General features: G+C 36.8%; 3 protein-coding genes across 3 annotated transcripts; all 3 read right to left on the bottom strand.

The window, feature by feature from the left end:
* Positions 1-2,281: 2,281 nt before the first annotated feature.
* On the bottom strand, positions 2,282-3,313 carry LOC141615232 (lachrymatory-factor synthase-like). Its single transcript, XM_074433685.1, has one exon. It carries the CDS (start codon positions 2,924-2,926, stop codon positions 2,432-2,434), a length of 495 nt encoding a protein of 164 aa, XP_074289786.1. The 5' UTR covers positions 2,927-3,313; the 3' UTR covers positions 2,282-2,431.
* Positions 3,314-4,802: 1,489 nt separating this feature from the next.
* Positions 4,803-11,820, bottom strand: LOC141612159 (protein SAWADEE HOMEODOMAIN HOMOLOG 1-like). The gene is made up of 9 exons (XM_074430878.1): positions 11,606-11,820; positions 10,541-10,626; positions 10,372-10,417; positions 10,116-10,281; positions 6,975-7,041; positions 6,704-6,755; positions 5,839-5,982; positions 5,425-5,544; positions 4,803-5,209 (listed from the first exon to the last, which is right to left on the bottom strand). The coding sequence occupies exons 1-9, from the start codon at positions 11,660-11,662 to the stop codon at positions 5,171-5,173; spliced, it is 777 nt and encodes a 258-aa protein (XP_074286979.1). The 5' UTR covers positions 11,663-11,820; the 3' UTR covers positions 4,803-5,170.
* Positions 11,821-15,387: 3,567 nt separating this feature from the next.
* On the bottom strand, positions 15,388-20,385 carry LOC141612158 (receptor protein kinase TMK1-like). The gene is made up of 3 exons (XM_074430877.1): positions 20,069-20,385; positions 16,738-19,071; positions 15,388-16,115 (listed from the first exon to the last, which is right to left on the bottom strand). The coding sequence occupies exons 2-3, from the start codon at positions 19,052-19,054 to the stop codon at positions 15,580-15,582; spliced, it is 2,853 nt and encodes a 950-aa protein (XP_074286978.1). The 5' UTR covers positions 19,055-19,071; positions 20,069-20,385; the 3' UTR covers positions 15,388-15,579.
* Between the last annotated feature and the right edge of the window lie 1,249 nt (positions 20,386-21,634).

Genomic DNA, 21,634 nt, shown 5'->3' with positions numbered 1-21,634 from the left:
AAACCTTAAAAAATTAAATTTTGAAAATTTTTATTTATTTTTATTTATAAGTAAAAATATTAAATATCATATATGAATTATATTATTTTTTTGCCTTTAATTATAATAATTAAATTTTGAAACATGTCGTGCGAAACACGGTATACTTCGTAGTACGGAGTAATCTTATTTTTATTAATTCAGAAGACAATACAGGATGCGCCACGTCATTTGTACAAATAAGATCCCATATATTTTAACTTATGTATCGAGAGAAAATTGAAGTTGAATGTCCGCTTGTAAATAGTGGGCAAAAGAGAAACATTCAAAGTGGAGTTGAATGGGGGGAGTAGTTCTTTAAATCGTCCGGCAATACAAACATGCGACAATTTCCGTCTTAGAAAAAATTCTATGAAATAATTTTATACAACTGGAATAAATGAAATGAATTGCATATAAGCGGAATGCATTAAAAATCGGAATAAATGAAATTACTTACAAATAATCGAAAAGAATTACATAATTAATAAAAAAAAATTACATAATAATAAAATTACATAATTACGAGAAGAAATTACATTTAATTACGGGAATGAATTATATATAATGCGAATAAATTACATAACTTGCATAATTTTTAAAACTAGATAGTACGATATATTTTTAAAAATAAAATAATCGTGACGGAGTATTCACTTAAAGTAAAAAAAAAAACTCGTCAACTTTTCTATCAGCCGCGCACACCGAAAATGGTAGGTGACAATGATAGGCTACAAAGCAAATTTACACTCCAACAAACATTTAAAGCTAAATTAAATATTTTATTTCATTAAAAAAACAAAATAAATTTATAAATTTATTGAAATATTTAAATTTACCAATTTTAAAAAATTATAAGACAAATGATTCAAAATTGTTCTAAAAAGCATTTTTTTAAAATATAACACGATAATGACACAATTGTAAAACGTTTAACATATTTTTTTTTAAATAATCCTGTCAGATCTGTACAGAAAGTCGTTCATCACCGAGGATTTATTTACTTAGAGCAAAAATTATGGCAATTTTACTATCAATCGCGCACTCGAAACTCGGAAGATGACAATTATAGGCTACCGAGTAATTTCTACTTCGACAAGTACGTTTTATAGGCAACATTAATATCGTCATGTTAATACCGTCAAACTTCAAATCATAAACTGCATGAAATCAGAGAATCAGTTATGCTGACATAATGGCATGTGCAGTTAATTAAGTGATGGCAACAGTTACAGCAGTTTGCAAGGAGTGGAGTTGTGGCTTAATGGCAATAGTGGGGAAGTTAGAGTTACAATGAGTAAAATGTGTACTGCAAAAATCAGTACCCTTATAATTATATAGTTGGTCTAAATAAGCGATCTACATAACCTCTTATACCCCTCTCATTTCCCCCCTCAATTTCTCTCTCTTATTTTTCTCTAACTTCCCTTAGTTCTCATCTCTTCTAATTTCTCGTCCACTGCGTCACCGCCTTGTACTGTGTCGATAAATTATAAGCATAATACGTAAATAAATTATTTTATCAAATTTACTCCTAGATGTTTACTGTGTCGTAAATTATTTTCCAATAAAATGTACTATGAAAAACATAATGTGTAATATATATTATGAAATCGTACTACATAATTAAATAAGAAAAAAAAAAGAAAAAAAGGAAAAATAAACAAAAACGTCGAACACCTTTAATAACCACCACCACCATTAACAACCCACAACCTCATATTTCTTCTCCATCGCCGGCCATCGGCGCCGGGAACTGCTAAACGCGGCAACCGGCCCAATACTATCGCCGGCAGCGCGTCACCCTGACCGGTCACCCAGCCACTCCCCCTACAATCGCTTTTCCTCTCCTTCCGTCTTTATCTCACCCCCGACCTTGCGTCCGCACCCTCGCCAGCCACCAAGCCCCTATCTCGTCCCTTTTTCCGGCGAATCCAACCACTTCTTACTTGGTACCACCCACTACCACCATCCCTCTTTTATCAATCAATTAGAAACCCTAAATTAAGCATAAAGACTAAATTAATTAAAAATAGCCTTCAATATAGTAAGAATAACATAATTTGATCAATAATAATACGATTAAGGAATTAAATGGCTATTTTACACTTAGATTTTCATTCATAATTGAAAAAATTGGATTGCTTTTGAGAAGAGAAAGAGGTAGAAATGGAGAGATTATGTTTTAATGTTTTTTTGTTCAGGGGTAGGCAAATGGAAAGTATGACACAAAATGTACTGAAATGAATAAAATATGTACTGCGAAAATAAATTACGAATTATAATAGAAATGCAAATAAAAAAAAATTCATCTAAAAACATTAATACCGGCCCAAATACATACCCGTGCAATTTTGCACGGGTTTAAAACTAGCTTTATAATTAATACGGAGAGGGACTAGCATGCATACAATTAATCTCGAACCAAAGAGATTGATTGCTCCATTCTTTTAGCCATAACTTGAGCAACAGAAGTAATGAAACCAACCAAATCCTCCAAAGTAAACCTATCAACAGGATCAGCAACAAAAGACCACACAATCCTACACCCACAAACCCCACCATCTTCACCTTCAATTTGTTCCAATCGGACCGTCGCGACATAGCCCTTAAACCCCAAGTTATTATCAAGAATCTCATAGGAAAAACACATGTTTGAAGAGTCAATCATAAGGAGTTTCTCATTAGCCCATTGTTCGCCTTCATTTGGGAACTCCGTCGTACCGCAGTACCGGATCATGCCCACTTCATTTGGTACACCTTCAACTAAGTAACATCTTTTAACATGTGGGACCCACTTGCTTAAGGAACAAAAGTCTGAGATTAATGGCCATATTTCTTTTGGTGTTGTGTTTTGCATCTCTACTCTTGTTTCTCCTTCCCATTTTCTTGTGTTTTCTTCTCCCATTTTCTTACAATTTTAAGGGAGTTTTTTTCTTTAGTACTTTTATGTTGTGGTGATGAATATGGGAGGTCTTGGGTTGGGTGTTCTTTTATATTGTTCAAGATTGTACGACATCAACATGGTCTGAATAGTAGGATTGTATGTCGTACAATCTAGATTGTACGACATCAACATGGTCTTGTCGTACAATCGTAGGATTTGGGTGTTCTTTTATATTGTTAAAGTTAAAGTTGTTAGCATATCGATCGATCTGAATCGTAGGATTGTATGTCGTGCAATCTAGATTGTACGACAACATGTTACAAAACCAATTCCGTACAATCGTAGGATTTGTTTTTCGGTTTATGAGATGTTTTCAATTGTGAAGGTGAGTTGGCCAAGCAATACCCATCTACAATAGGTGAGTAACATTATAATTCAAACCAACGGAATTTGAAGGAACAAAGGAAGTTGGGTATGCTATTGTGATGTTTAACTAAGACAAAGGACCAAAAAACCAAGACAAAGGACCACGAAACAATGTTGGTAATGTGCTAATGTTGGTGTCAAACGAGCTACACACAGACCTATTTAACGGGTTGGGTGGTTGGATTACGGGTCCAGTTATTTCAAATTTCGGTAAATGGGTCTTGCATATTTCGGGTTATTATGGGTCTGATTCATACGGAATTTTGGGTCGGGTTAGTCAACATACGGATCGGATTTAACACATTTTTACAATTATTTGTTTCTAAACATGGTTTATTTATTATACTCGTATTTAATATTCGCTTTTATACGAAATAATTATATTAGTAACGGGAATAGTGAAAGTAATAGAAGCAACAATGGGAGTAGTGAAATTATCAATATTCATACGGCGGTAACGAAAGTAACAGTAATTACGGCGGACTCTAGGGGCGTTTTTAGTGGGGGTTCAGCTGATTCAGAGGAACAAATATTTGAAAAGGCAAGTAGAATCACGTAACTGAGAGTGGAGCAGTTGTTAGAGTAGATATTGCTTATAACATAATTCGTGTTTTCAAATCCCATGATGGACAAGTTTTTTGCTCTAGGAAAATACAATTCATGGAAAAATAAGTTCCCTCAGGTGAATTTCGAAAAAGTGTTTGGTTGCTCATGTATGGCAACCAAACAACCCATATTTTTCAAAATCATGGGATTTTCCAGTGCCTATGTTTTCTAAGTGGCAACCAAACGACCCCTAACTTGCTAATTTGCTATAGCCTTGAAACCTTCAACATTAAATGGTCTATTTTAATACAAAAATTTATTTATTTAATAATAATAAATAAAATGTCTTTTTTACATAATGAGACCGTCTCACTGTCTGTGACCCTTTCACATAATAATTATGGTTAAATATCCGAGATTTTATTGTTACTGAATTAGTTTTCATGAGAAATTTTTTAATCTTAAAATTTATATCAAATAGATATTTATATAAACCCATTAGTATTACCGGTATAAATGAATATTGTATTTACTCAAAAAAAAAAGGATATTTTATCTCTGAGAAAATTTTGTTTATAAACTTGAACCCCATGCGTGAAGTCCAAGAAACGCCACTGCGGCAGAGCAATGAAAGTAACGGTAGTAATAACGAATGTAATAAAAGTAACAATACTAACAACAAAACAAAGCATATATGAACAATTAATTAACTAAAAGATTTTTCTAAAATGTGCCCTTAGGGCATATGATAATTAGCTAATTAGGGAAATATTGTTGAGAATATATCACTAATTATGGTAAATATGAGTTTCAACTCTAATTTATCATGATATCTTCTCAACAATATTTCCCTAATTAGATTATTATCATGTGCCGTAACGGCACATTTTAGAAAAACCCGTAAACATCAATAACGAGAATAGTGTATGTAGGACTCTGGAGCAATGATCTCACAATATAACTACAAATAGGTTAAGAGCAACTACTGTTGGAGTCTGGGTCCATACAAAAATTTGTGCAAACTAGATTAGGCCAATTTCTTGCACGTCCATTTCTCAAAAGAGCACAAGATGTTCATCTAAGCATCAGGCAAGATACAGAACTTGCATGGAAAATTTCTATTTGCCGCTGGATGTACGAGTCAGGATATACACAAAAGTTTGACTCTCCCCCTCACATTTTAAATTACCACTTACACTTCAATAGTTTGTTTACGCCCTAATTTAACGAAGCACTGCAAACCCTCGAGCAAAAACTGGCGATACAAAAAGATCTTCATAAACATGAGTCAAGTCATATAATGCGACACAATCTCCGCAAACGAACATTTTCCTGTTTCGGAAAAAAAAAGGACAAAATGTGACCTTTCAGATATGAGACTGTATCAAAGGATGCATAAATTCTTCTTGTATGATACGGTGTCACAAGTGATACCATCATATCTTTTTGTTTGTTTTCACATTTAGTTATAGTCTCTCTCATATACTCCGTAAGTTTCTGTACAAAAGTAGGTGGCAGTATCAAAGGATGCATGAGTTGTTACTTGCCTCACTCTTATCATGGATGTACTGAACTGAGAAGATGCACCTGCAGCCCCTTATATCATGCATTTTTCGCTTAATATCCAATATACGCACATCATAATATATTGACTGATCTTTTCTTTCCTGTTCAGTAAAAGATGCGACATAAGAATGCCAATATTGACAACAAAAACAGGAACCTTTTTTAATTGGTCTAAGATAAAAGCAAAAATCGCAAACTGGGGTCTGGGACTCTGGGGAAAAGTATTTATCCGAAATAAGTCCATGTCTTTTTGTAAACTGTTTGCAGCTCTAGAGCAAATTCGCTGAAATTGGTTGGCAAAGTAATTCCATAGAATTTGTATAAACAAGAATTCGTTATATAAAAAAACATTCAGAAAACATCAAACGAGAAAGGCAAGGCTTACAGTTCGTTACCTGAAGACATAGCATGACTTCCCCCACTTTAACTTTCTGGCAATCCCAATTCTCCAAGGGAATTGATCGCTCACGCACATCATTTTTCACATTAACCCACTCATCCTCTTCTGAACCAAAACCAACAAATCTGACACGAACTTCCTGCATTATACAACACAGCTAAAGCTCAACCTGTCTGCCTCATATGAATACCAGACTTGCAGAAAATTTACTTGAAGAGAAAAGCTGTGTGGAGTTATTACCTTATTGGACAACTATATTCCCCCCAATCATTAGCAAAAATGGATTGAAACCTATGTTACTAGCACACGGGATACATATCCAAGTGTTGGACTCGGCCATGGCTCAATTTTCAGACATGGGGACCCTGTTCTAAAATGAGATATAGATGCCAGACTATGTCTTTGAAACAGAAATATTTGAAATATTCATTTTGTAAAGTGAAACAAAGAAATGTTTCGAAAAAAAGGCTTTAAATCATGCGGGACTCTCTTATTTGGCTCTCATTGGAGAAGTGAAGAAGTGGTAAGGGTCAAATAAAGATTTCATCGTCGTATATTTAAGTGTCGTGTTGGACACATATACAACCCCACAAGGGAGAAGTAGCAAAGATTAGAACCTTAGAAACACAATTATTACGGGACTCGTTTTCTACCCACTACCTCTAGCTCGAAAGTTTGGCTCACTACTAGGGAGCAATTCTTCTCAAGAATTAAACCATCTGACCTGATGGCATGTGGACTAATAAAGACAACGCTGTCGTCAATCAATTATAATTAAATGCAATCAGAAATTGTCTTCTACTTACTACATAACATGAGAAAATACCATTGGAAGTGAAAGCTAAAGAATGGCCACTTACCACTTCAGCCGAGTTTACAATTCTGTGGTTCAGGAATCTTTCAACATCATACCTGATCAGAAGGCAAAAGGCACTAGCTTAAGAAACTATATGGTTTAGAGTGAACAACATGACTTCGTAAAAATACAATCACAAAGACGTCTGAACATCCGAACAAGTAGACTGCACAAGAGGATGAAGTATCATCGACCATTGCTTCAAACTCTACTCCAAGGATCAAAATGGAGAATTGAATGGCCTCACAGGTACTTGTGCCTCGCTTAGTACTTACCATGCTCCATCCCTGGATGACCTAGCCTCAAACTCCAGCGCTGATAAATCTTGCAACTTTTCACCCTCTGCTCAAAATAAAGAAGGCAGGAGAAATTAGTATAATGTTTTGCATCGACTACATGAAAATTTTCCAGATTATTTCCAATAGTGAAGAGACTGAGATAAGATTTAAAAAGAAAAGTATTACCAAGGAAAAGAATGACAGAAGTGTAGAAATCTTAGCTAAAGATGGAGACAAGAAAAATCTGAGAACTTGCAAGGACTGGGTTCTCTAAACTAAAGGCATACAGAAGCATTAAATGGGACTACGAAGCCAAACAGTTATCGGGGACTAAAAATCATAGTTAAAGCTTGAAGTAATTGAGAACGAAGGAATTACAGCCTTGCAGTTACTGTACACACACTTTCTTCAAGTAAATGAATGTTAGCAGCCTGAAAACAGCCTCGGCTGTAAGCATATCTGACAGTTTTCAAGCAGCCACGAATAAAACGAAATAAGAGAACAATTGGGTTCTGGGGAAATGCATGAGTGATGAGAACTTTGAAAAGTACAAGGAGGCTAGACGAGCCGCTAAAAAGGCCGTACGGGATGCGAGGGCAAAAGTTAACCAAGAAGTGTATGCCAGGTTGGACACGAGAGAAGGAGAGAAGGATATCTATAAACTGGCTCGCATAGGAGACCGAAAGACGAGAGATATTGGGAGAGTTAGGTGTGTGAAAGATATGGACGACAAGGTTATGGTTCAGGATAACGAAATAAAGGCTAGATGGAGTTCTTACTTTGATAATTTATTCAATGGACATCAGGAACAAGGTTTTGGGGATGTAGAGGTAACCCCAAGCATGGTTAATCGGGAATTTGTGCGTAGAATACAAAAGAGTGAAGTTAGAAAGGCGTTAAGGAAGATGGGATCAAAGAAAGCAGAGGGACCACATGGTATACCCATAGAAGTTTGGAGGTGCTTCGGGGAGAAAGGGATCGAATGGGTAACCATGCTCTTCAACAAGATTTGGAGGAGCAACAAGATGCCATCGGCTTGGAGGAGAAGCACTCTTGTCCCTTTGTACAAGAACAAAGGTGATGTTCAAGAGTGTTCCAATTATCGGGGAATTAAACTTATGAGTCATACGATGAAGTTATGGGAGCGGGTAATCGAGCAAAGGCTTAGGAGATGTGTAGACATCTCGGAAAACCAATTTGGATTTATGCCCGGGAGATCGACTATGGATGCGATTTTTATCATGAGACAGTTGATGGAATACCATCGGGACAAGAAGAAGGACTTACATATGGTTTTTATTGACTTGGAAAAGGCATATGATAGGGTACCAAGAGAAGTACTTTGGTGGGCTTTGGCGAGAAAGGGTGTGTCGCGAAAATATATTGACCTCATAAAGGACATGTATGAGGGGGCTAGTGCAAGTGTTCGCACTAATGTTGGGAGAACGGAAGAATTTCCTATTACCATCGGGGTGCATCAAGGTTCCGCACTCAGTCCTTTTCTCTATGCTATAGTTATGGATGAGTTGACAAGGGATATTCAGGACGACATCCCTTGGTGTATGATGTTCCCTTGGTGTATGATGTTTGCTGATGATATTGCGTTGATTGATGAGACAAAAGAGGGGGTGGAGAGAAAGTTGGAATTGTGGAGGCATACTTTAGAGACTCGTGGATTCAGGCTGAGCAGGAGTAAGACTGAATATTTGAGGTGTCAGTTCACTAAGGTGGCGGAGTTGAGATCGACAGAGGCGGGGAGTATTATTTTCGATGGGAATGTTGTTGAGGTTGGATTTATTGGATATCTAGGATCTATTATTCAAAAAGATGGGGAGTTAGACGGAGATGTGGCTTACAGAATTAAAGCGGGATGGTTGAAATGGAAGAGTGTTTCAGGGTTTCTATGCGATAAAGATATGCCCCAAAGATTAAAGGGAAAATTTTATCGCACGGCAATTAGGCTCGCTCGCCTACTTTACGACTCCGAGTGTTGGTCGTGAAGCATTGTCACATTCAAAAGATGAGTGTGGCGGAGATGCGCATGTTGAGGTGGATGTGCGGACATACAAGGAAAGATCGGTTAAGGAATGAAGTGATTAGGGAAAAGGTAAAAGTGGCGCCAATAGAGGACAAGATGATGGAAAACCGACTAAGATGGTTTGGTCATGTGAGAAGGAGACCTATGGACGCACCGATTAGGAGAGGTCGAGACTTGGAGAACGAGAAAAGGTCCCTAGAGAGGAGAGAGGAAGACCGAGACAGACATGGTTGAGAGTGATAGAGCACGATATGAGAGTTCTGGGGCTTGAGGAGAGTATGGTGACGGAGAGGGCACAATGGAGGGAAAGGATACATGTGGATTTTTAGTATTTGATGTTTTTTGACAGATTTAGTGTTTTTTATTTAATTTAAAGAAATTAAATTATTTATTCTTCTCTCCTTTATTACATTTTTTTACCAACCACTTTCTTATAGATTTTACCGGGTTCATTCCGGATCCTTAACTCTATTTCGGTTTTTAAAAATCGTTTTAATCTTTTCTCTTGATTTAAATTTTAAGTTTTTATAAAAGAAAGACGGAATTCGATTTTAAAACCCCTAAGTTTACCTTGACTTTCCACTACATTTTTGTTCTTCCTTTTTGTTTTTCATCTTCCCTTTTTTATTCGCATTTTGAGGCGTGCGTTCACCCATGGACGGTTCAAAAGGATGATTCATGTCAGCCGACCCCAAATCATTTTGGGATTAAGGCTCTGATGTTGTTGTTGTTGTTGTTGAAGAGAACAATTGGGTGATCGGAAGTCATAAACTTATATAGAGCCTAATCATCGAAAATTCTTTTGAAATAAGAAATTCCCCGTTAGCAAACAAAATCATGCAGTCTGCGAAGATAGACAAGTAGACGGAATTAATTCTAGCCTCCCAGAGGATACTCGTGACATATTCTACAAAATATATATGGAATTTCAAAAGATAAATCACTTGGACAATTGGGGCATTGATAACCTTCAACAGATGATATCCATAAGTTAAAGAGGCTAGATCCAGATTAGTAAGGAATAAGTAAGTTCAATAACACATGAACTGTAACTAACTCTACTCGTTCATTTAGACTGAGTAACTGACAAAATGTGGTACCTTTATGGCCTTGGTCAGATTCATTAGTCTTTTTAGGATCAGAGACATCTGGGCAAGCAGCAAAATTAGATACATCAGGCGATGGAATAATTTCCTTCTCATTCTTAGATGGTAAAGCTGCATTAATAGGATGTGACTGCAACCGGTCTTCAAACCAACTTTGCACCTACAAGACAGCTGAGATGCAATTAGATAAACAACAGAGACCGCCATAAAATTTGGCAGAAATGAATGGTATGTATATAAGAGGAAGCACCTCAGCCCACTTTACAATAGGTTTGCCAGCTCGTCCTGAAGAACGACTGCAAAATATATAAATTTGGAAAGAGTTCAGCCAAAGCCTAAAGGCCCTAAAAAGAAAAAAACTACTAAGAACATTGCTTAGTTCACTCTCAAGAGACATTAGTATAAAGTTTAGAACTTACTTAATACTCTTTGTAATTTTTAGGCAAAAATCCCGATTAACCGACAATTCACCATATTCAGCATACAAGTTCTCCAGTTTCTCAATCTGTAAGCAAGAATTCAGTGATGAACCATCACTACCCTTGGTATAGGAAATTACGGAGTAAATTAATAATACTAAAAACTAAAACAAATACAGCAGCCAATTTTTGGGCACCGTCAGGGAACCTGCATTCTTTTAATATGTTACAAAGACAAGACAGTCTCGAGATGCACAAGTGCACAACCATGCACAGACAAAATATGTCTTGTGAACGAAATTCTTTCATGGAGACACGATTGAATGAGGCTGATCATCAGGAAACTGACATCTTCAAAAGGGCAAATTCAAGATGAAATTTAGCATGACAAAGTTGCAATATACATTTTAGATTATCAACATCAACACATAACTTATACATTATGTTTGAAAGTGAAAGCAGTCATGACTAAAGGGGTGTTTTATTGCTTTCCTAACTCTACTAGCTTGCAAATCAAATACTTCCAACACATTAAAGAATCGGAAGGAAAACACCCTTCTTCCGTTCCCTCTCACCTATCTCCCCCTCTCCCTCCCTCTTCCCCTTCCCACCATACCTCTCCCCTCTCCTTCCTCACTAACATCCAATCCAAACAAAGCCTTAACTCTCTGAGATCATCACCCCGTTTCGCAACGAAAATAGCTCCCCATCCACCCCACACACACACACACACAAAAGCTCTTTTTTGAATCTCCTGTAATTACACCCTGACAGTATTAAGACATACAGTGTAGTTCAAAACTTAGTTATTCATAAACCAAATTTCCAGAACAAATAATCAAATTAAACAAAATGAATTAGGGAAATCAGTCAACAAAGCAAAGACATAGTATGAATTACTTGATGAATAGGACAATGGCAGAAGAAAACTACCCAACAAACATAAAGTTGAGGAGGCAAAGCAAAGCAAGATGACAGTAAATTAAACCTAATAAAAAAACCCAGATGAAAATAATGCATAAATATGAAAAAAAAAAAAATGCAAAGATAAGAAAAGTTTCATACTTCGGAATGAGTAAACCCAGAAAAGACCACTCTTTCTCTGTGCCTAAGACGATCCATTGTAAGAAAACCTGTGCTAATAGCCTAATACGGACTACTTTGTTTCTGATTCTGATATCAAAGTTGCAAACTTTGTTGGTAAAACGAGGTCTTTTGTCCGGTCAGTACCAGGCTATATATTGAGCCCAATTTCTCTCCATTTCCTAAAAAGATTTCCCGAAAAAAATGGAGAGACAAGTTTTATTAACGGTCCGAATCGCATTTGGCAACATATAACGGTTCTAAATTTACGCATAAAAATAAGGAAAAATTACAAATAAACACCATATATTTGCATATTTTTACAATAACCACCATGTATTTTCGTTTTTACAAATAACCCCAAATTTTCATGTTTACTCCCCAATCACTAACGTATATTTGATCCGAGGCTCGCTATTCGTAGTTGCTCATTCATGTACGCATTTTACTTATTCACGGACTTTTTGCCATTTGTTTTCCATACCTTACCCTTTTCCCAAAAAAACAAAAAAACAAACACTCTCTAATTGCCTTTTGCACAAAATTAATCAAATCCGTAGATTAATCAACTATGCTAGTTCTCATGTCGATCAAGTAATAATCTCTTTTTTATTTACTTCATTAACAATGTTATAGGTAGATTAATTAGACTAATGAAATTAGGGTTTGTAAAAATATCAATTGCTTGACAATAGTTCTACAGTGGTCTACGACTCTACATAAATGGGAAATTGGGAATGTTGCAGTTCAATTAGTTCAATTTGCTACTGCATCTTTTCAATTGCTTGTTTTCAATTGCTTCCTTTTCAATTTGCTACTACGTGAATGGTGTTGTTAACTGCTTGTTTTCAATTTACTACTGCTTTCTTTCTCCATTTCTTCAAGCTCTTTTATACCAGTTTCATGAATTAAGGCTGCAATAAGTTGACATATCCATTTCTATAAATTCTTTTTTCTTTCTCTTTTGTTTTGATGAAACAAAGAGAGAAAAGGGCAAAAAGTGACGAGAAATCGACCTGATTAAGATAATCAGTGGGAGGCGGATCTGTGAGATTATCTGATGGCCGGTCTAAGGAGGTCGTCAAGACCGGCCGGTGGCGCAAGGAAGACGACGATGACGGTGGTGGATGGTGGCTGCCGGGTAGTGGTTAATGGTTTGTAGTTAGAGAGAGTAAAAAGTAAATGAAGAAGAGAGAGACTAAAAAGGATATTAAAATAAAATCATTAAAATAAAAAGGGTATTATTGACATTTACGTCCATAAATGAGTAAAACTCGTCCATGAATGAGCACCACCCTTCATATTTTCCGACTCTTTAATTAACATTTTTTCTAAAATACCCATATTACCCTCACCCACCTAAACAATACAACATCTCCATACTACTTTTTTTTCCCCAAATCATCTCCTAAACTAAATCCCCAAATTGTTTCAACTCTCTAATCCCAATCTCCCCCACCCTCTTTATGTCAATTCAATTTCTTGTTAATTCATAATGATGAACCACAAAAGACAACGATATGTATTCATTCCCTTGATCTCCCCATTGATAACCATCTGATCCACTATCAAAATCACTATCATCAAAGAACCCAATTCACAGTCAACTTCTCCGTCCAAAAAACTCGACATCGGACGTCAAAACACACCTCCATGGTTGGCCGCACCTCAATGTTGACCACCACAAGATAAATCGCATTCACACACGTCATTGGTGACAAGACAAAAACAAAAATCGTGAATGTTCTGTTCACCCACAAAACATCAACAAAAATAATCAATTTCATCATAATAACATTGGTAATGAAATGGTTGAAAACCTTGTTAGAATAACACAAAGTAGGATTTGGGTAATGTAATGTTTCCTCAAGAGCAAGTATATTATTGTGATTTGAATGTGGTCCATTTTCAATGTCCCATCTAGTCTCGCTGGTTGAGCCTTTTTCGAATACTCATGTCGGATATAAAATATCTGCACCCGACTCCGTTACAGACACAACTGAGCCACAACAACACCTGCTCCTCCGTTCACATCCACCAGCTACTCGACTCCGCTGCCGACCAGCAACCACGGATTACTTAAATTTGCATCGACCCAACTCCGCTGCGCCTTTCACGTCACCATGCCTGCTTCCCACCGGGCATTGAATTGAAAAAAAGAGAGAGTGGGAAGAGGGAGATTCAGGGTGTGTTTGGATTAAAGGATTTGGAGGGAAAAGAAAGGGATGGAAAGGGAGAGAAGGGAAGGGGAGAGGGAATGGGATGTGGGTGTTTGGATACAATTCCCCTCCAAATCTTGTCTATTGTAGAGAGATTTTGATTAGCCATAGAGGAGGAAAATTGGATCCCTCAAAATCTCTCCCCCTCCATTTACCCACACCCTCATTTGCTATCCAAATAGGGGATTTTAAATCTACATTCTCCCTCCCTTTCTTTTCCTTCCAAATCTTTCAATCCAAACACACCAGTAAAAGTGGAGGGAAAAGGAGGGGAGGGAGAAGGAGGGAAGAGAAAGGGATGGAAGGGAAGGGGAGGGAGAATGGAGGAGGTCATTTTCCCTCCAAATCTTGCCTTTGTTGGAGAGGAAATAATTTGGCTTGGAGGGGAAGTGGAGGGATTCATTTTCCCTCCCCTCAAAATTCATCCACCTTCATTTTGCTAACCAAATAAAAGATTTATCATCCCTTCCTTTTCCTCCCCTCTCTTTCCCTCCAAATCCTCCTATCCAAACAGACCCTTAGTGTTTTTGGGGGAAAAAATGGATTAGGATATGTTGTGTTGTTTAGGACTTAGGTGGATAAGGCTAATATGTGTATTTCAGAAAAATCGTTAATTAAAGAGTCGGAAAATATGAATAATGAGCCTCGGGCCAAATATACGGTAGTGATTGGGGAGTATACATAAAAATTTGGGGGTTATTTGTAAAAACGGAAATACATGATGGTTATTTGTAAAAATACGTAAATACAAGGTGGTTATTTGTATTTTTTCCTAAAAATAAAGGGGAAATGAGAGTGAAAGAATAATTATTATTTAAATAGATTGTGAGAGGAAATGGAGAGAAAAGAAATGTTTACTTTTTACAGAAAACTGTTTAAAAAATGTAAAAAGTGTAAAAAAAGGTACACACGAGAAGGGAAAGTAAATAAATGAGTAACACGCCCAAATTAAAAAAAATGTAAAGAATTAATCGAGACAACCGTAATAATATTTGTGACCCTCTAATCTTGACTAATAAGTATAACCGTACAACTTATGAACGATTTAGGCACACATTTACTTGTATTTTATGGGGTTGTCTCAGTCTGTCAATTGTGTACTTAGTTTATATCACAAGGCAAAGACATGGGTCGCACACTCGCACCATCTTAATCCAGGGTTGTTTTCTGCTTGTGGTATGCGTACTCACCCTCATCTATCATAACTCGGCCACTCGGGTAATTGACTGAAACCCAGACCATTTTTCGTGTTGTAAAAACATCCAGTTGGAGGACCGCTCGTAGATAAAAATGTATCCGCATTTTGGGCATATGTATGGTCCTATGAGTTAGATACAAGAATACATGTGTTGAATACAAGTTGGTTAATTAGTCAGCACTCCGTAAGTACCTAGAGCGAGAGTTAGTGTGAAAAATCAAGAGTTTTGTGCCGGGACTGTGGCGCCTCTTTGGCCCTCCGCTCTCTGCCATTCACAACCAGTTGGTTACTTGCGATGGAGGACAATTCACAGATACACAGCAAGATTAAAAGCCGAGAAAAGTCGATGCATAAGGAACATCAATCTCAACTCTATAAATACTATAGTCCAAGAAACTATTTATGTATGCACTAGATGTTCCATTTGAACACCTGGTATAAAGAAGGTCGAAGAATGAACAAACAAGACGAAACTTGATTGTCATACTACCAAGTATTTATAATGTACCACTTTCGGTTGCATGACACTAATACCAGCCTCACCTAGCATCCAAAGAGGTAAGAGGCTCAGCAAAATTCGAGGGTCGAGTTGGTACGCTTGTCTGAGAACTTTGGGAACTATCCCCGCTTGCAAAGAATGAGGACATAGAAGTATCAGTATTGCTATCTCCAAGTGCCTGCCACTTTTTAAGGGCTTGTGGTAAGTTCATGTCGAAATCGATCCCGAACAGGTCGTCCGAGCTGTCTTCTGTCGGCTTCCACTTATGTGCGAGAGAAGAGATCACATTCACTACGTGACCCATTTCAGGCCTTTGACTCGGCTCCCTTGCACAGCAATGACCCGCTAGCTCAGCAACGGTGTTGACACTGTCAAGTGTATCTTCGTCTAGATCAATGGTGGGGTCAATGGCTTTGTGGAATGCATCCTTGTTGATGTACATTCTTCTGAACCAAGTGACCAGGTGAACACTGTCCTCTGGTTGAGACTCATCTAGCGCCTTTCGTCCTGTGATCATCTCCATCAAGATAACGCCAAAACTAAACACGTCGACTTTTGTAGTTATGCGTCCCATCACTGTCAAATATGCAAGAAGAAAAAAACAATTTAGGCAGAACGATTAATAACAAAAGTATTTAGACTACTAACGAAGTTTACTGTGGATGAACAAATTTTCCAGGATAACTTTGGAAAAAAGATTGCAGATCACGCAAAGTCCGCGCATTTGTGCATAGCTATAGTATACAATACTGATGTGCCAATTCACAACCAAATATAGATCTATGTACTAAGATAGAAAACATCAATTACAAACAGAATTGTGAGCTATGCACAAATATCTATCTCAAGTCCAGAGAATCATTTACAGTAGCAGCATGTAAATATCAAATCTCAGAGAAACTGGTGTGTAATATAATGTCAAAGAAATTCAACACTTAAAAAGTTAAAACTAAGTCGAAGCCCTAGACCTGTCATTATTATTATGAGTAAAACAACATAAATGTATGGATTGCATTCTGTATGATACAGTCTCACATTAGAGGCCAACCCGAATATTTGTGTATACGGCATCTAAACCCAAATATCTATCTTAAGTACTGTAATTACCTCATGTTCACTCAGGTATTATGAATGAAGGAAAACCAAAAAAAAAAATACTCCGAATATATTTAATGGTATCAGGAAATAAATTATTTACCTGCGTATTCAGGTGCCAAATAACCAAAAGTTCCTGCAAGTCTGGTCTCTATTGAAGTTTTTCCATCGGGCGCAAGTCGAACAAGTCCAAAATCAGCCACTTTAGCCCGCATATCATCTCCCAGAAGAATATTAGAAGGCTTAAGATCCCTGTGAATGAAACTTTGATGTGCCAAACTATGCAGATATTCCACTCCTCTAGCCACATCTAATGAGATTGTTAACCTTTGTGCCCACGTAAGGGGTTTTAATCCTTCCTCTTTCCAGTTAAACAGATACCTGCTTAACGTACCTTGCGGTAAGTACTCATAAACAAGAATTTTCTCAATTCCATCCAAACAGTATCCCAAGAGACCAACCAAATGACGATGTCGAACCTTAGTAAGAACCGCAATCTCAGACTGAAATTCTACCAGACCCTTATCTCCTAAGGCTCCAGAGTTCATCCTTTTTACAGCTATCTTGGTTTCATCGGGTAACTTTCCTTCATAGACAGTACCAAAACCCCCCTTTCCTAAGATTTTATCATTGGCAAAGTCGTTTGTCACACTCCGTAAGACTTGTATAGAAATGACCATGCTATTTGTTTCTATCACATGGACGTCACCTTGACCATTACTTCCTTGACTATAACCTTCACTCATTGCCTTGCCGTTGGCGCCAGAGCCAGCAACTGTGATTTTGAGAGCACCATCTGATCCCGAATGATTAGGATGGACAACAATTGTTTGAGATTGTAATTTATCATGAACCCTCTTCCTTCTCGAAAAATACAATAGCAATAAACCAGCAAACAAAATAATGCAAACACCGCCAATTATGACTCCAACTTTTATTCCAGTTCCTGAGCTCTTTCCACTAGTTCCTTTAGATTCACCTGAGGAACTAGTTCCTCCAGACTTACCAGAAGTACTACTGCCAGGTGGAGGAGCCTGGCTAATAACAATATTGTTAACAAGATTAACCGAAGTATGGGTAAAAGCTGGCTTCTTATCCAGATTTAAATGATTGTATGAAAGATCAAGCGTTTTAAGATTAGGCATAGTCGCTAGTGCATCGGGAATGGTATCAATGAGGTCATTATGCGCAAGATTCAAAGTCTGAACTGATGTAAGAGCTGCGAAATTAGGCGAGATAGTACCACTAAGGTTCTTATTCTGTAAATTGATGACACTAATGTTGCCTCCAGAACAAGTTATCCCCATCGTAAAGGTACAAGGATCATTGCCTTTCCATGCATTTGCTAATTCTAAAGGGTACCCAAACGGTTCGAGAATGGATATTAAAGCATTCACACGGCTATCACATTCCACTCCAGGGTCAGTCAAACAGAAGCTGTTCAGGTTAGGCAGCATATCAACAGCTACAGAAGAACTGAACTTAGGGGTTGGCCCCTGTAAAGCATTGTTGGTAAAATTGACCACCTTAAGCGACAGCATTTTCGTTAAAGAGGGAGGCACCGGACCGGTAAGGCTATTATCTCTCAAATTCAAATACTCCAAACCTGATAGTCCTGATAAATCCGGTATAGGACCAGTAAACCCATTCATATTAAACCATATCTGTACTAATTGGGTCATGTTCTGCAAAAACTCAACTGTACCATTAAGGGTTCGAGCGCCATTTGAATCCTTTTGCCCATTCAACCACAGGGTTTGGAGTGGAAGACTCCCAAAGCCCGAGGGTACACCACCCTCAAGGCTATTCAATGACAAATGCAAATTCGCCAAACTTGGGAAAGTGCTGGAATTGAAAAAATCAGGTATTTTACCAACAATATTTGCAGAGACCGCAGAGAAATTCGTCAAAGACACCACACTCTGAAGCCCATCTGGTATAGACCAAGGACTAAACGGATTGTTGTCTAGATAAACTGCAGCAAGAGAGGTCAACCCGTCAAAGAAATCCGAGGGAATGGAACCAAACTGATTAGTATGGACATTCAGTGTCTGGAGTGAGCTCAACCCCTTGAAACTCGGTAATGGACCCGATAAATTATTGGTCATAACCTCAAACACTTTAAGGTTTGTCAGGTTGGCAATTGCAGGGGATAGAGAGCCACCCAGGTTTTGCTGAACTAGCTGAATACGAGTGACTCGATTCAGCTCACACTGGACTTTTTCCCATTGACACGGGTCCGCATTAGACCACTTAACATCTGATGATGAAAAGTCCAGATTTTTTTTAAGTTGCTGCATTGCATCGGAATCAGATGGGGCGAGTGCAGTTGTCGTCACCAGGAGTAATGACACCACAAGAACAACCGTCTGAACAACAACTGGCCCCAGGGTAAAAACCCTGGAATGCTCCATGCACATTGAAATAGATATCCCACCTATAAAATTCATCAATTATCATCAGCTCCCTAAAACGTAATTGAGTTTTTCTACGGTGTACACCTGTGTTCTTTCGAATTCTAACATATAGTGATATAACCTTGATTTTCAATATCTTCTACTACACACCTATACTTAACAGGCTTTTTTGTAAAAAAAAAATGTTTAATGATGAGTAAATGAAGAATGAGTAATCAATAAAACATAGCCAAAACATAGCATTCAAAAAGGACGAAATTTGAGTATATTTCCATTATTTGAGGAGCTCTACATCAATTTCTACATAATGCTCATGATCAAATTAATGAAATTTGTGTGTTCTAAATTTAGGGAAATTCATAATTAACAACATACTCCTTTATAATAACAGGATCACATTATATGACATTAATATCCAAATTACAATTCCTTCTAATGTCCTCTTTCTGTCTCAATCATTTGTTTAACTTTTATATTCATTGTGATGGTTATTTTGATGAAAGGTAAACAAATGATTGGGATGGAGGGCTCAATTCTAAAGTAAGTTTAATTTTAAAAAATAAATAAAATATTACAGAAATTCACTACTTACATGCAGAAAGAGTAGTACCACTATCAACATTCATCAACCATCATACAATATAAAATTCACATTAAATTATCATTTAAAAAACCCAAAAAATTAGGTTTAGAGACTCAATTCAACAACCAGTTGGTCTTCGTTAAGACGACCATATCCATCTTAGTTGTAAAATGGGTCAACTACCCATATCTCCCTAGGCATTTTGTCTCTGGTCTCATCTATCTATTTGACCCGTTTCTCCGACTCAAACAAGAATTTGTATTCAACATAAACCCCACAACCCAATTAAAAACATAAACAAATTAAAAAACAAAGCAAAACCCAGAATTCAAAACACAAAAAAAAAAAAAAAAAAAAAAAAAAAAAAAAAAAAAAAAAACCAGCAAGCCATAAGAGAAAAACTAATGAAAAATGCAAAATCATGAACAGCTAACCTGAGGTTGATCAGTTAATGTGGCAAAAATAACTCAAAAATTGAAGGATAAAAGGGAGAAGAAGGAAAGCAGTAAATTTGTTCACTGAAAAAGGGGTTTGCTTAGTTGGAAAATTGAATGAGTTGGTGAGAATAATAATTAAGATGAATAAAAGGGGAAGACAATAAAGAAAATATCCTGAAATTGAGGGAAATTGGGGTAGTACATTTCTATTTCTAAATTATGAAATATGAATTTATTAAGAGGAAGAATAATATTGCTGATTACGGAGATGAATGTGGAAAACAGAGAGAAGGGAGCAGCGGCGGAGAGTATAATAGAGTAACTGATGGTGTTTTTTGTAGTTTAGGAAACAAATTATTAACGTCGCATCATCAGATACGATGTACTGTATAGACGCGCTTTACTTAATCACAAATATCATTTCAAATCATCTCCAAATTAATATCACATTTCCTTTTGATTTTGTGATTTGTTTAATGTACCTAACATGACATTTTACAAGTTTATTTAGAACCGTTTTATACCCGAGTCTCTTATAACAGCTCTTAATCAAGGTATCGGGGTTAATTAAGGTTGTCAGTGGTCAATATCGCGGGTTACACAATTAAAATCGCATATATGTCCTGTAATAGAAAAAGATAGCTCTTGTATCTGACTATCTGGTGTTTTTTTTAAAATATGTTTGGTTTACTCCGTATCTATTTCATATGTTAAATTACAGTCATAATTGTGAAGCTCGTCTTATTCAAAAAAAATATCTTCTTACTATTGCGAATGGATCAAAATTTTCTGGCAACAACGCATATGAAATTATTATATGTTTTCATGTATATTACTCGTACATTGTATTTTATAATTTAAGTTAATATGTATTTAAATAATTACTTAAATAAGGTTACACCGTGTTTCTCAAGGCATCGGGTATGATAAATCTCATATTAGTGTGAATGCTTTAGTATGGAAACATAACTCCCTAGTCCCTACTGTTTACCATTCTTTGTAATGTTCATTTTCATATAGGCTATAACCATATGTATATATACTAGTTGGAATCCCGCGTGCTACGCACGCGGTATCCAACTCTTATCAACTATATATAATAAATGGCAACGCCAATTGAAAAGTTGAATTCTTGAACCATTGAAAAACCGTTTTATTTTGACGTGTTATTTATACATTATTTAAACGTTATTTATACAAGCACACGTGCATCTTTTACAACCAAAAGTGCTGATAGGTTCCTGGAAGCTAATGTACTCTTATTTCGACTAATTTCATTCTCATGAGAGAGGTGTGCAACAGCCTATTGCATTTATCTTATACTAAATTATCATAATTTAAGCGTAGAAAACACAATTTTCTTTACTTATAAAGCGAAAATAACAAATCAAAATCGCTAGTAACCTAATATAAAAATAGGTCTATTCACAAGGAACAAGGATCAACTATAATGAGGTAGTGCATTTTGGTGGTCGATGATGGGGCAATACATTATGTAAATGCGAAAATTTCCCGCAGTCTATAATTTTTTTTAAGAAAAAAAACAGCCACAATGAGTTTAAT

This window comes from Silene latifolia, chromosome 11 (genome assembly GCF_048544455.1).
Source record: "Silene latifolia isolate original U9 population chromosome 11, ASM4854445v1, whole genome shotgun sequence".
Taxonomy (NCBI): domain Eukaryota; kingdom Viridiplantae; phylum Streptophyta; class Magnoliopsida; order Caryophyllales; family Caryophyllaceae; genus Silene; species Silene latifolia.
This window is presented reverse-complemented; position numbering and strand designations above follow the sequence as displayed.

Excerpts from the sequence above, each read along its gene's own strand:
- LOC141615232 (XM_074433685.1), bottom strand. The coding sequence starts at position 2,926 with ATGGGAGAAGAAAACACAAGAAAATGGGAAGGAGAAACAAGAGTAGAG.
- LOC141612159 (XM_074430878.1), bottom strand. The coding sequence starts at position 11,662 with ATGGATCGTCTTAGGCACAGAGAAAGAGTGGTCTTTTCTGGGTTTACT. Across the intron at positions 5,983-6,703 it reads TTGTAAACTCGGCTGAAGTG|GAAGTTCGTGTCAGATTTGT; the intron begins GTAAGTGGCCAT and ends TGTATAATGCAG. Across the intron at positions 5,210-5,424 it reads ACATCCATGATAAGAGTGAG|GAAAATGTTCGTTTGCGGAG; the intron begins GCAAGTAACAAC and ends TTTCCGAAACAG.
- LOC141612158 (XM_074430877.1), bottom strand. The coding sequence starts at position 19,054 with ATGTGCATGGAGCATTCCAGGGTTTTTACCCTGGGGCCAGTTGTTGTT. Across the intron at positions 16,116-16,737 it reads TTTGGCACCTGAATACGCAG|TGATGGGACGCATAACTACA; the intron begins GTAAATAATTTA and ends CATATTTGACAG.